This window comes from Suricata suricatta, chromosome 12 (genome assembly GCF_006229205.1).
Source record: "Suricata suricatta isolate VVHF042 chromosome 12, meerkat_22Aug2017_6uvM2_HiC, whole genome shotgun sequence".
Classification (NCBI taxonomy): Eukaryota; Metazoa; Chordata; class Mammalia; order Carnivora; family Herpestidae; genus Suricata; species Suricata suricatta.
The window spans coordinates 98948881-98963169 of record NC_043711.1 but is presented as its reverse complement, the minus strand read 5'-3'; the positions used below and the strand labels follow the sequence as shown (position 1 = coordinate 98963169).

Sequence of the window (14289 nt, the reverse complement as noted above, 5' to 3'; positions counted from 1 at the left end):
TATTGAATACTGAAAATGAACTGAGGGTTGAAGGGGAAGGGGGAGGGGGGAAAAGAGGAGGTGGTGATGGAGGAGGGCACTTATGGGGAAGAGCACTGGGTGTTGTATGGAAACCAATTTGACAATAAACTAAAACAAATTTTTTTTTAAAAAGATTCCTTTTCCTGCTTCAAGTGTCTCAGGCACAGATTTCCTTTGGTAAGCTAAATAAAAGTATGACACAAAGACATTTGTACATACTCCCATCTCATCTGTTGATAATGTGCATTGCCTCTCAACCAATGGTTTAAAAAAAAATGCCTACCATGTATTAGGCAATGATAACTAATAGTGAACCATGCCTCCCCCCAGCCGCCAAACAAATAAATACAAAATCTGCCATTAGGGACCTTATTTTATGGTGGCAGTGTGGAAAAGACAATAAGAAATAACCAAATAAATATACATGTAGTCGTAAGTATTGAAGAGAAAAATAAAGAGAGATGGGTGGGGTATGTCAAAGGATTCCATTTTATTTATTTCATTTTTTTAAGTTTTTATTTTATTTATTTTGAGAGAGAAAGAGAGAGCAGAGGAGGGAGAGGAAGAGACAAAATCCCAAGCAGGCTCCATACTATCACCAAGGAGCCCAAAGTGCAACTTGAACTCACGACCCATGAGATCATGACCTGAGCTGAGATCAAGAGTTGGGACACTTAACTGACTGAGCCACCCAGGCGCCCCAAGATTCTATTTTAAATAAGAGATCGAGGAACAGCCTCTCTTAGGGGAGAACTGTGAGCAATGACCTGAATAATGAATGTAAGGAAATGAGCCAAGTGGATATTTGTGGGGAGAGTATTCCAAGAAAAGGAAAGAACAAGTTCGAAGGTGGAAATGTGAGTGGCGTGTACTCAGGAAAGCAAAGAGCACAGGGTGCCTATAGCAGAACAAAGGGGGAACTAAGCAGATGAACTGAAACAGGGGGCAGGGGGTCAAATCCTGTAACTGTGTAGACTTGGCTGAGGGGGCACCTGAGTGGCTCAGTCAGTTCAGCATCCAGCTCTGGTTCAGGTCATGATCTCATGGTTCGTGGGTCAGAGCCTCATGGCAGGCTTTGCACCCATGGCATGGAGCCTGCTTCAGGTTCTGTATCTCCCTCGCTTTCTGTCCCTCCTCTGCTCATGCTCTCTTTCTCAAAAATAAATAAACATTAAAATTTTTTTAAAAAGACAAGACTTGGCTGAGGGTTTCGCATGGAGTACCATGATGTGATATAAGTGTTTCATACACTCTAGATGGCCAGGCATCAGGGAGCCCCATGACTTAGACCACAATTGTAGCAACAGAAGTTGTGAGAATGTCTGGAGTCTCGATGGCATGCTGGAGCCAACACACCTGCTGACCAACTGGATTTGGGGAGTTCCTACCAAGTATTCCTCCCTTGTCCTTTCTTCTCTTAGGAATGGGAAGGTCTAAAAGCAAAGCATAGCCTATTTCTTTACTTTTCTATATTAGGTGTAGAGGGTTGTGAGGAATCGGGATTTCTGACTGTATCTGGAACTCTACCAAAACAAGAAAGGACTGATCACCGTTAGCGGTCACACACACAATGACTAGATGGCACAAGAGTCTTGGTCCATCTGGGCTGCTGTGACAAATTACCACAGATGAGGTGGCTGGTAAACTCCTCACAGAAGCTTGTTTCTGGAGGCTGGGAAGCCCAATGGAGAGGCCCTGGAAGGTTCAGATGTCTGGGGAGAGCCCACCTCCTGGTTCACAGATGGCTGTGTCCTCGCACGGAAGAAGAAAGGAGGGAGCTCCTTGGGGTCACTTTGATAAGAGCACTAATTCCAGTCATGGGGGCTCTACCCTCATGACCTCACTACCTCCCAAAGGCCCCATCTCCAAACATTATCATCCTGGGGGCTAGGCTTCAACACACGAATCTTGGGGCAACATAAGCATGCCACCATACTTTGGCAGATGGTGAATTGTAAAGTTACAGATGGGCTGAGGTTCTCAAGAAAAGAGCTGAGGCATAACCACAACTTCTGGCCACCTAGGAAATGAGGCCTTTAGATAATCTTGTTAATGATAATGAAGAATGGTAGAGAAAATAGTCAGTCATGGTAGGGCATCTCGTCACCAGGGTTTGATGGATCTGAAGGGTGGAGGGAAGCCATCGGTGCCACTTAGGGGAGGGAAAAATGGAAAAGATTCTGCTTTTGTCCTATAGATAAACCAAACCCTGCGTTGGGCATTCTGAGTTCCCTTTAAAGGCAAGGCCTCTCAAGTGACAATGAAGCAAGCCACTGCTAGATCACTGTTCGCCATCTTGTATTTAGGGAAGACATCGTGGATACGTGTGTAATAACTGTGACCTAACACATCTGGTCCAAAATGTCTGGACACCAGTAGTTTCTGGTGTTCTAGAAATCGTGAGATTGGCTCACAAATATCTGCCAGGGTTCAGAGGTGTGCCACCAATGGCATCAAGGATCACTGCTCCTACTAACAGATTTGCAACTCAACAACTCTCACCTAAGGACAAAAACCATTACCTGAATAGTGGAAGTATCTGGCATATGGAACATAAATGGGGGAAATTCCAGGCTCATGAAGAGGTTTCCTTAGGTTTTCCCTTATGGAGACCACGGAGCTCCATATGAGATGGTGGGAAAATAGACCCCATGGAAGATGCTACTCTGGACTCCTTTCCCTACGTATCCCAAAGTCTTGTTCTGTGCTTTTTTCTTTCCTTATGTATGTACAGATGTGCCTATAAAACACAGCATATGCTTTATTTCTCTAAGTTGAGAAGGAACACAGCTTGCCCTATGGCTTTTCATTATTGGATAAACCGAGGTGTCAACACAGACCCTTAATAAGATGCTGTAAAGTCATCACCTGTGGAGAATTTGCATATAAAAGGAAAGACATTTCGCTTCCCATCACCTAACCAAATTTCTGTGCTAATGAATCGACTGGTTAGACATAAAATTTTAAATGGCAAGTAGACTCACTCCTGATAAAAACTCAACAAATAAGAAGAAGAATCTCAAGATGAAAATTAAAACAATTAAAATGTTCCATCATAACAATAAACATAATTCCCCCATAGACAAGTGTAGTATTTTCCTAATATGGAAATAACCATGCCTTTTTACATATTTTCATGAAAAGAGAAAATACATAGGCTGCCCATTAACAAGGGCCTGAAGAATGCTGCCCCATGGAGGGAAAAATAGGTCTAATTTGTAAATCCTTAATTTTCTACTCCTGAAGTATGTATTTCAACACACAATTACTATTTTTAGTTAGGAAAACCTCACTACCACTATCTAAACTGCTGTTCTGGGGGTTCCTGGGTGGTTCAGTTGGTTGAGCATCCAACTCTTGGTTTTGGCTAAGGTTGTGGTCTCACAGTTCATGAGTTCGAGCCCTGCTTTGGGTTCTGCACTGACAATGTGGAGTCTGCTTGGGATTTCCTCCTTCTCTCTCTCTCTCTGGCCTTCCCCTGCTCACTCGCTCTCAAAATAAATAAACTTAAAATAATGAAAATAAATAAAAGATAAGCTGCAAGTCTGAATTAAATTTAGTCATCAAGCTTAAAATTAAACTGGGGGCGCCTCGTTTGTAAACGAAGGAAGTGGATCTCTATCCTTTGTCAGCACATCTCCCTCACCAGTGACTCACTTGGCCAACAACATTCTGTGATTTCTTCCCCACTCAAAAACCATTTGACTAATTTTTCACCAACTTGAGAAAACCCACCTTTTTCTTTTGACATCATTTATAGAAAGCTTTTGTGTGCACTTGAATTATCAAATGTTTCTACCTACACACAAACGTGAAACCACACAGATCAAGTCCTAAAGATATATGCTCTTAAGAAATTCATGTTGGGGCTCCTGGGGGCTCAGTCGGTTGAGCGTCCGACTTTGGCTCAGGTCATGATCTCACAGTCCATGGGTTCGAGCTCTGCGTCAGGCTCTGTGCTGACAGCTCAGAGCCTGGAGCCTGTCTTTGGATTCTGTGTCTCCCTCTCTCTCTGTCCCTCCCCCACTCATTCTCTGTCTCTCTCTCTCAAAATAAAATAAAGACATAAAAAAATTTTTTTAAATAAACTAATGAGTAGAATTTCTTCCTTCACCAACCACCCATTTTCTAGGTTCCTCCCCTCCCTCCTCATCCCACATTCCAAGCACTGAGTGAGGATCTAGTCTGCATCTGGCCACTAGATGTGCTCGGTGCACAGGGACCTAATCTTTACCCTCAAGGGGCTTCAACGATGGGAGTTGAGTTTGCTATGCAAACTGAACATTTACAAAAGAACTTGGTAAATTCTACAGTAGGGACTGGAAAAAACAACAACCAACGGTAGGAAACCAGAAGAGTGACTTTACAATAGTTATTTTAAACAATTAACAAGTAGAGAGTAACTTAAAGTTATGGTTTGTCCTTGGAAAAAGCCTTATTTGTACCTCTGTTAAATAATCTAAATAAGTTTTCAGATTCAAGGAACTCAAGTACCTACTTCTGAACAGATTTCTAGAAAGCTAAAACAGTCGACTTTTACCTTATGGTAACACCTAAAATATGCAGCACGTTCATCAGAAAATTTCTCCAGTCGTTTTGGACCTTTGCTTGAAGCTTTCTTGAATACTAGCCAGCATCGCTGATATATCTGGAAGGAAATACAGAGACAGAGTTCAGCATCACTGACTCAGATATCACTGGCATTTGCATTCAAATGTTTTCTCTTTGATGTTTTCACCTGTGAGGTTTTCATAAACCTACGTGTGATGCTACTTTGGGAAAATAAAAAATTTAAAACCAAAATGGTTCCCTCAACAGGTGTATTATGACAGTCAATTACTGAAACCAAATGAAAATGAATATGTGAAAGCAAATTTCCTAACATTCAACAACAGTATCAGTAGAAACATTTCAGGAAAAGCCCCAGAGACAAAAATCCCAAATCAGCACAAATAACATAGGGATTCATGGCACAACTCTCATTTCAAATGCAATTAAATATGGAGCTCATGGGCCCAATATATGTGGAGGACTTCACTGCGGTCCTGCAGAGAATCCTTATGTGTCTGTCATAGGGCGTTCCTTTTAACTGATTAAAACGGGACCAACTAAGAAATGACTGATTAACAACCATCAGACTCTCCCTCAGAAAATCCAGCCCAGAGACTCAAAGATTATTGCCAGACTGAGGTGCAGTCTGAGTTTAGAGGTAACACTGATAGGTTATAAACTGAGGCTGACGACCATGTTGGATCATGTGCCTCACAGTTAGGCAAGGGAACCGGTACAGAGAACTAGGTAATTTCTACTCCAGGCGGAAGAGGCATTTAGTTCTTCGTCATCTTTCTGCTGCTGACTTTATGATCTCGCCCTTCCCTTGGTTTTCTTGGAAATCGTCTGTGTCCCTAGGAGCCCCCATCATCAACAACACTCTTGACTGAGTGAAAATGAATGGAGTTCTAGCCGCCATAACTTCCCTGATTAAAATAACCAGTATACACTAAATTAGACACTAAAATATTAATCATGCCAAAGAGAGGAAAGTGCAAAGACCTAATGAGTATATGAAAAACAATGTTCTCCAAAAACAAAATGAGAGGTTTTAACCTAAAAATTAACAAGGATTCATATTAATGGTAATATTCACTGATGGCAGAGATCCGCGTGGCACACTTACACGTGGCTGGTGACCTCTAAAGGCCATTTGACAACAAATATAAAGAACCTGAAAAGAGTAAAAATCTATCCTAAAGAAAGAGCTCAAAGGCAGGCCAACATCGAAGGAGGAATTCTGCATTCAAGTGCAGACAGGTGGGTAACTATTCAATTACAATTATCTCCCTGATCCTTAAATCACCTTCTAAGCACCATATTTAGGTGGTTTTGTATAGTCAACCCTTAAGTAAATTTTATGCACTATAAAGTTTAAGAACCTTGGAGCTAGGAAGAAGAAACAGAACAACGTCCACATAAAACATTCGGTCATTCAAACCACACTCCAATGAAAATGCCTTCTACAATTTTATTAGTAAGTGGCAGATGGGTGAAGAATTCAGGTTTGAGACTACTTATCTTCAAAGCTAGAGTCCATTTCTCTCTGCTCACTGGGTGAACTAAACATTCATTCATTCTTTTGTTTGGGATAGTAAAAAGAAAATGAAATCCACTCCTCTTTGAAGTTTTCCTCTGAATCCAGAGGGCAAGATGTGTGCCCTCTGAATGTGTAATATAATCCTAGCATTATATTATTTAAAATAATAATAGATAGAAAATACTAAATATTCAACAATAATGACAAAGTTAATTATACTTCTATTACATATAATAAGTATGTGGTACCTAATATGCTATAAAATATAATATTGATGTATGATAGTCATATTAAAAATGTTGTAATATGAATAATATACATAATATATATAATCTACTATGTGACACCAATAATGTGTGTGTTATCCATCTATAGAAAAACATAGGTATTTCATTTGAGACAAATTTCAGAAGGAATTCCCAATGATGTGAGAAAGTGAATAAATGTGGGGTTTGGGGCTTGTTTTTGTTTTGTTGAATAGAAATTAATGCTGTAAATTAAATGAAAAAGAAATGTTATTTCTTAACTATCCAGAGGTATCAACAAAATAGCACAATTAAAATCAATTATCGGCTTTCATCCTGCACAGTCACTGAACTTATCAAGAGATATAAAAACACGGAGACAGAAGTGGAAAGGCAATTTAATGGAGAAAGGGTACACTTTTAAACAAACGCACTGGAATAATTGAATATCCATGGGGAAAAAAGCCAAATAAGCAAAAAAAAAGCACACACGAAAAAACAAACACCTTAACCTACAACAACCATTTTAAACAGAAATAAACTCAAAATGGACTTAAATATAAAACAAAACTATAAAACTTGAGGGAAGGAAAGTGTTTGGGATCATGGTGTGGACAAAGAATTCTTAGACTTCATACCAAAAGGTATAAAAGGAAAACTTGCCAATTTGTACTTCCTCAAAGCTTAAAATTTTTGCTCTGTGAGAAACCCTGTTAAGTGGGTGAGAAGGCAAGTTACAGAATGGGAGGAAATATTTGCAAACCGTGTATCTAACAAAGGATTAGTATCTTGATACATACAGAACTCTTAAATCCAATAATAAAGAATCAAACAATCCAATTACAAAATGTAAGTAAAAAAAACACACACACACACAAAACAGAAAGGAGACCCATAAGATGAAGCAGCACATGAAAAAATGTTCAACATCATTAGTCCTCAGGTAAATGTAAACTAAAACCACAATAAAATATCACTACACATCTCTCAAGATTGGCTGAAATAAAAAATAATAATGATACACCACCAAATGCTGTAAAGGATACCGAGAAATTAGGTGTCTCATACTTTGCTGGGGGGAATGTGGAAAGGTACAGGCCATTTAGAAACATAGTTGGGCAGTTTCCTTAAAAACTAAACAAGCAATATATGACCCATAGTTGCTTTCTTAAGAAATCTATCCCAGAGAAATGTACGCCCCCCCCCGCCCCCGCCACCACACACACACAATTTGAACATAAATGTTCATAGCAGCTTGATCTCTGTCAGTGCACAACTGGAAACACCTGTATATTCTTCAACGGGCTAACGCAGTACATCTATATCATGGAGCACGTCTTAGCTATAAAAACAATTTAACTATCAATACTGCAACAATTTGAATGAGTCTTCAGGTAATGATACTAAGCAGGTGGGGGGGAGGAGCGAAATCCAAAAGGTTATTATATAGAGTAGGACCACATTTACAGCATTCTTGAAATGACAAAATGACAGAAATGGAAAACAGATCTGTGATAGTCAGGGCTGGGGCTGGGACACAGCTATGTCGACCAAAAAGGAACGTGAGGGGTCTTGCAGCAACAGAGCTGTCCTGTATCTTGACTGTGTTAATGTCAATATCTTGGTTATGATACTGCTTTACAGCTTTGAAGGTGTTACCAATCAGGGAAACTGGGAACAGGGTACAGGATCTTTGTGTAATATTTCTTACAACTGGACGCAAACGTACCATTATCTCAAAAGGAAATACTTAAATTTTTTAAATGGAAAAATGCAGAGACATTTAAGCAAAACCTTAAAATTCCAACCTAATCTAGTAACATTTATCTACATTTGCCAGTTTACTTTCTGTTGCTATCAGACCACAGTCTAATTAACCAATGGGCTAAGGAACCTTAAGAAGCCAAGTTATAAGAGCCCTTGATTGGTAAGAGTTCAAACATAAAACCTATTTCAGGGTAAAGACCCCACCATGAAAATTAACATTTCCAGTACTATGGTAGACACCTAGAAATCTTACCCAACACCTCACTCATGTCTGTGGAATGGATGAGGCAACTGTCTCCGGGAAAATTTGGCCACCCCTAGAAGACTGTAATTACAGTGGGAAAAAATGTCACTCTGTCCAAATAAAGAGTGCGGAAAATAGGCTGTCATTCTGCTATCAGCAACCCCTTTCTTTTGTACATGCCTCTGAAAATGTTTTAGAAATTGAGCATGCTAAAGGTACGCAAGAAATATATCCACTGGAGCAAAACTATTTTCACTGAGAAGATAATTTACATTTCCTAATTATGCCTCAACTTTCAGACTCACTCTTGAATGACGCTGTTCTTTTATACTTGATCGTTTTCTTCACAGTTGAGCCAGTATTTTCCTGGCTTATGTCCAGAGGTTGCTGAATGCAGGCTAATGATTCCTCAATTTCAGCATGCCTAATCCCTTAGGGGATTTTGTTTTTTTCATTTTTTTGTTTTTCTTCAGTTTATTAAGGGCAATGGTACAAATCACTGCAGAAATACAAGTATTGGCTGGGGTATCACCATGGAATAGACTATGTCATGGTTCATCAGGACAGAAAAAAACTCTGAATTTGGTTTCTGAAAAGGAAGCTCAGGATGTCTGTAACATACAAGCACATGGCACAAAATGAATGCAACTGTTGAGAACAATCATGTGATCAAGGTCATTCGTAATTCCACCATCCATCACACACCAGTGATTCTCAGAGCTGGCCCAGCATCGCTCAAGATAATTGTTAATTATGTACATTCCTAGAGATTAGCCAAGGTCTACTGACTCAGATCCTCCTGGGGTGGGGCCAGACAAATTTGCTCTTTAACACGTTCCCCAGGTATTTTATGTGTAATTTGCAAACCAAGGCCATAAATATTCATAAAGGCTCAGACAACACAGGGCTTCCCACTTGGGACTGCCGACAAAGAGCTCTCCAACAAATGCTCCACGATGAGGGCGGCTGAGATGTGTGCTTTCCCACAAGTGGCACTGGGGCCTCGGAAGTGGGGTGGCGTAAGACGCTGCCCGGAGGAGGAGAGGGACACAGAAGCAGAAACAGTTCTGTTGAGCTTTGGTGAACTCTCAACTTCACCGCCAAACACGCTCAGGCCTAAGAGCCCTGGAAAAGCTACCTAGTACCTGAGGACTGAAAACATACCCTAAATGGAGCACCTGGGGTGGCTCAGTTGGTCAAGTGTCCAACTTTGGCTCAGGTCACAGTCTCGTGGTTCGTGGGTTTGAGCCCTGTGTTGGACATCACGCTGTGCGATCCTCTCTCTCCCTCTTTATCGGCCTCTTCCTTGCTGGTGCTCGCTCGCTCTCTCACTCTTTCTCAAAATAAATTAATAAACTTTAAAAAATGTGAAAAACCTTACCCTAAATATCTCAGCATTGTTTAAAGGGAACGAAACAGGACTTGCTGCACATGGGAATGTGTGACTAGCCAGAGTAACACAGACATTGTTAAAAAGATGATAATTTGAGAACAATCCCACTCAGGTTTTATTTTCCTTAAAATTAATTCATTCAACCATCTCCTTCATATTTTATGTAACACATTTACTTACCATCTGTAGTATTTTTACTCAACATCTTTCTTTCAATTGGTTTCTAACTAAAAATGTTTTTATTTAAAAGAGGACACTCTTATCCCCATGATAGTAACTATGTGTAGTTCCCACTACCCACAAGGAACAGACAATCCTCCTGAGAACCAGACTATTAAAGAACTGGATGACAAGATAAATTCCATGGTGAAGTATCTCACCTCTTGAGCATCAAGGTTTCATAATCTTGGCACTAGTGACATTTCAGACAAGGTGATATTTTTTAAAGTTTATTTGTTTATTTGAGAGAGACAGAGACGGTGCGAGTGGGGGAGGGGTAGAAAGAGAGAAAGAGAGAGAGAGAGAGAGAGAGAGAGAGAGAGAGAGAGAGAGAGAGAGAGAGAGGATCCCAAGCAGGGTCCACACTGCCAGTGCAGAGCCTGATGCAGGGCTCGAATGCACAAAACCGTGAGATCGTGACCTGAGCCAAAACCAAGCGTCGGGCGCTTAACCTACTGAGCAGCCCAAGCACCCGAGCAAGGTGATTTTTTACAGTGGGCCAGGGGTGGAGAATCCTACACATTTAGGATGTTTAGCAGCATTTCTGGCCTCTGCCACCCCCCCCCCCCCAGTTGACAAACAAAACTATCTCCAGACATTGCCAGATGTCCCCTGGGCACCAAAGTCAGATACACTCCTACAGATGAGTGGAGTGTACGCTGATCTAAGATTACACAGTTGAAAAATATGAGGCTTTGTGAATATCCTCAAAGTCCCGGATTTGGACAAGTTAATCCGCACAAGCCACTACTGAACCAAAAAAGATAAGTATATCACACAGTTCTTACAACCCGGGTGGATAGACACCAGATTTAGCGGTTATGTGACAGCTTCCCTCACTTGCTAGTTGTTGCTGGTGGTTTTATGACATCTCATTTTCAGCCTTAAATTGTCACCAACCCGTATATGATTTGTCCTGGGTTTTTTTCCCATTGTCTTTCCTTTCTTTAAAACTGGATATCCTTAAATAGTTGCTTGGCTCTGGTTTCAAATCTCTGACCCTTTTACCAGCTTCTTCTCTTAACAAAGAACAGTCTGGTAAATTCACCAAGATTTCCAGTGCCAGAAAGCAGCTAAAACAATTGAGAATTTGAGTTCCTAATTCTATGAGCAGTCCATCACAATGAGCTGAACAACAGCATCACAACCTAAACTTCTGGAGGACTCATGGACAGTTATAAAGGTAAGAGAAAGCAAATTTTGGTCACAACATCTCTGTTAAATGATAATTATATACTGCCTCCACATATACTCAAGAAGGAGCAGAAACCCTAAGTGATATGTGACCATTTAGGTCTCTGTAGTCTATTGCAAGTGTTAACAAACTTTTTCTGTAAAGGGCCAGTGAGAGCAAATATTTTAGTCTTTAATGATCACAGATACTTGTTGGAGCTACTGAACTCCAACTACAGCATCAAAGTAGCCATTGAATATGCGTTAATGAATGATGTGGACATCTTCCAATAAAACTTTATTTAAAAAACAGGAAGCAGGCCAGGCTGCAGTGTGCCAAGCTCTGTATTTCTCAACGGTTTAAGCTCATGTTACTTTTTGATGAACATTAAAATCTGTTTGACATATTCTTGTTGAAAGAAAGACAGGAGGGAATATACCCCAGGTGAGAATCCTTATCTATTCCACAGCTCCCCATCAGCCTGAATTTTACTTCCATAAAATTAGGTTAAAATGTTGACCTGACGCTTTTTCTATGCCCTCCACCACACTTCTGTGTGCCGTCCACTGTCCAAGATTCGCTAGTCTACAGTGGATTCGGACTCTGTCCTAGAGCTTTTGTTGTGCCCAGATTTTAATATCGCCCCAAGAACCAGAGACTACCAGGGAGACCGAGTCACACATGCAAAAGCAAAGGGCGGTTTTATTATGGGCTTAGGCTGGCCATGCCTAAGCTCGGGCTCACAGACTTTACCAAGGCAGTGGATTCATGCTGAGAGCCCCGAACAAAGGCAGGGTAGGGCTTTTATGAGTTTGGGAAGGGGGAGTTACAGGAAATAAATCCAATGATTTATCCAATGATCCAATCATTATTATACAATATTATTGACAGCAGATTTAACTATTCACATTGCCTAGAGTATTTGTTACTTTTGGTGGGACCCAATCACAACAGTTACAGTGTTAACCAATTACAGAGTGGGCCTAGGACCCTCACGTAGGGTGTGACTAGTCTTAGCCTCCATCTTTAGGCCTGCCCTTAGAAATGTTAAAGGTGTTAGCTGGCCTTTCCTGATTGGGCGTTACAAGGGTGGACCCTCTTGCCTTGGGCAACATGTGCCCTTCTGTTGTCTCATGGAGTCAGTTTCAGACCTCCGTCCTTACAATCTCACATTCACAGACACAGCATCCCATCTCTAGCCTTCGAATATAGTTAGCTTTTGCTGGTTATCTTTTTCTATGAACTCAAAGTACCCTTTGGGTAGAAAAGGTAGGATTTCCATTTTCTCAACGTCCCCTTTCTATAATCATGTTGGTCGTTCTTCTCTCTTTACTATCCAAGCCACAGGCCAGCCTTCCGGACACCCTGTAACCATGTGCCTTGCACCAAGTGGAAAATAAACTCCAAGCATCCAGAAACAAACAAACAAAAAAGATATCCCTCCAGCCATACAATGCTAACTTAGCCTCATTTCCCACATCCTATCCCTATTTTCACCTACTCTCCAAAGCAAATCAAATACTCTTGCTCATCCAGGATGGCAAGATGAACAGCTGAGCTTTTCCTCCATGCATTGCAGCACGCAGAGCCCTTTTGGTGCACTCTTTCAATTACCCATCCCCCAACAGCCCTGTGAAGCTGCAGTAGAAAAAGGCCAGGATTTCAGCCTTGGCTTGCCCAGCTCTGGAGAATGAGCACCTAGCCAACACCCCAGGCGTCTCCCAGAGAAGTTGGACTCCTCGGAAGGCACCATTTATGCTGAGGGTCGAGCCGTCTGTACAAAGTTTATTTTCAAGCTTCTCCCAATCTAAAAAGAGAAATTGGGTTGTAACCATATGCTCTTTCATCTGGATGATGACTTTATAGCTGAGCTATTGCAGAATGACATCTGCATTTGTGATGCTAACGTCCCTGGCACCGAGTGCTCATCTCCAGTGAGTTTTTTCCATGGAGTAGGTTTGCACCTGGAATCTTAACATCCTAGACTAGGACTCGAAGGTATCCTAGCAGTTTGTAAGAAGTGTTTGCTTCTAAGAGAATTCCACACACTCTCTCTCTAAGTGACACAGTATTCAGCGTCCTTGACTGAAGTCCAGAAACCCAACTGTGCACAGTATTTCTAACTACATGTGAAGTATCTCAGTTTTTCTTGGCCTTCCCTGCCTTGCTAGCCTTCAGCCTCTTGTTCTCAGTTAGTTGTGGCTGCAGGAAATGAACATGTTGGTCGAAGTGGCTTCCTGCTGGCATGTGCAGTCACCTACCTGGGACTAACCAGTCACTTCTCCAGAAGGCCCCCACCCTCCACGTTGGCCGATGACACGTGGCCAGAGTAACCACCTGCCCTCCTATAGTCCTGGGCTCCCTTGTTACTTTGACGCCAAGGAAATGCCACTGTCCAAGGACAGCTCAACAGCCACAGAAAATGGTACTGAATAATGCTGTCTGGAGGTAGAGAGAGAGAGCCTTTAAGAAAAAGGGCAAAAGACAAAATGACGCCCGCTCTGTCCTGTCACCCAACCTCTGCAAAATTCTCCTTCTACCCTGAGCACTTCAACCTGGATGATCTCTGAGACCCAGGAGGCCGTAACTTCCCAGTCCTACAAATGACTCTGTCATTGTGGGATTCCAGAAGGTGACAGATGCAGAGTATAAAAGGAGGTCTTGTGCATCTTTTGTAACCGGTAGGCTGCTACCAACACCGCTTACTAAAATAATGAGCTGGTCCAGAATTATGTATTTTATAAAGGGAAAAACATTTTAATGAGTAAACAACACGATTCCGTGCCCATCATTTACATATACCTTTACTCGTAAGGAAAGAAATGCTAATTTGGAGAAGACTGCACGGTGGGAAGCAGGGTACATTTTAAATTCACTGCAAAGGAAAGTGCCAGAACGGGATAATTAATCATAAAATAAAATTTGTACAAAGAGGATTAAAAATACTGAAAAGGCATCCACAGGCAATAAATTAGCTATGTCAATCCTTTGCTGATGGTGAGGTAAATTAGCACAACCTTTCTAGAGGCAGAATTATGCCTACCCTTTGACCTGGAAATATTACTTCTAGAAACTTTCCCCCTAAGGGGATAATTAAGGAAACATGCAAACATATGGGAAAAAGGTTCTTCCACA

At 41.3% G+C, this 14289-nt stretch overlaps 1 protein-coding gene across 1 annotated transcript in view; it reads right to left on the bottom strand.

Moving 5' to 3' along the window:
• Positions 1 to 14289, bottom strand: part of DOK5 (docking protein 5) — a 161269-nt gene that overhangs the window by 87421 nt on the left and 59559 nt on the right. Inside the window, exon 2 of the mRNA XM_029917093.1 lies at positions 4562 to 4669. Within this exon, the coding sequence (XP_029772953.1) occupies positions 4562 to 4669 (108 nt within the window). The remainder of the gene's footprint in view (positions 1 to 4561; positions 4670 to 14289) is intronic.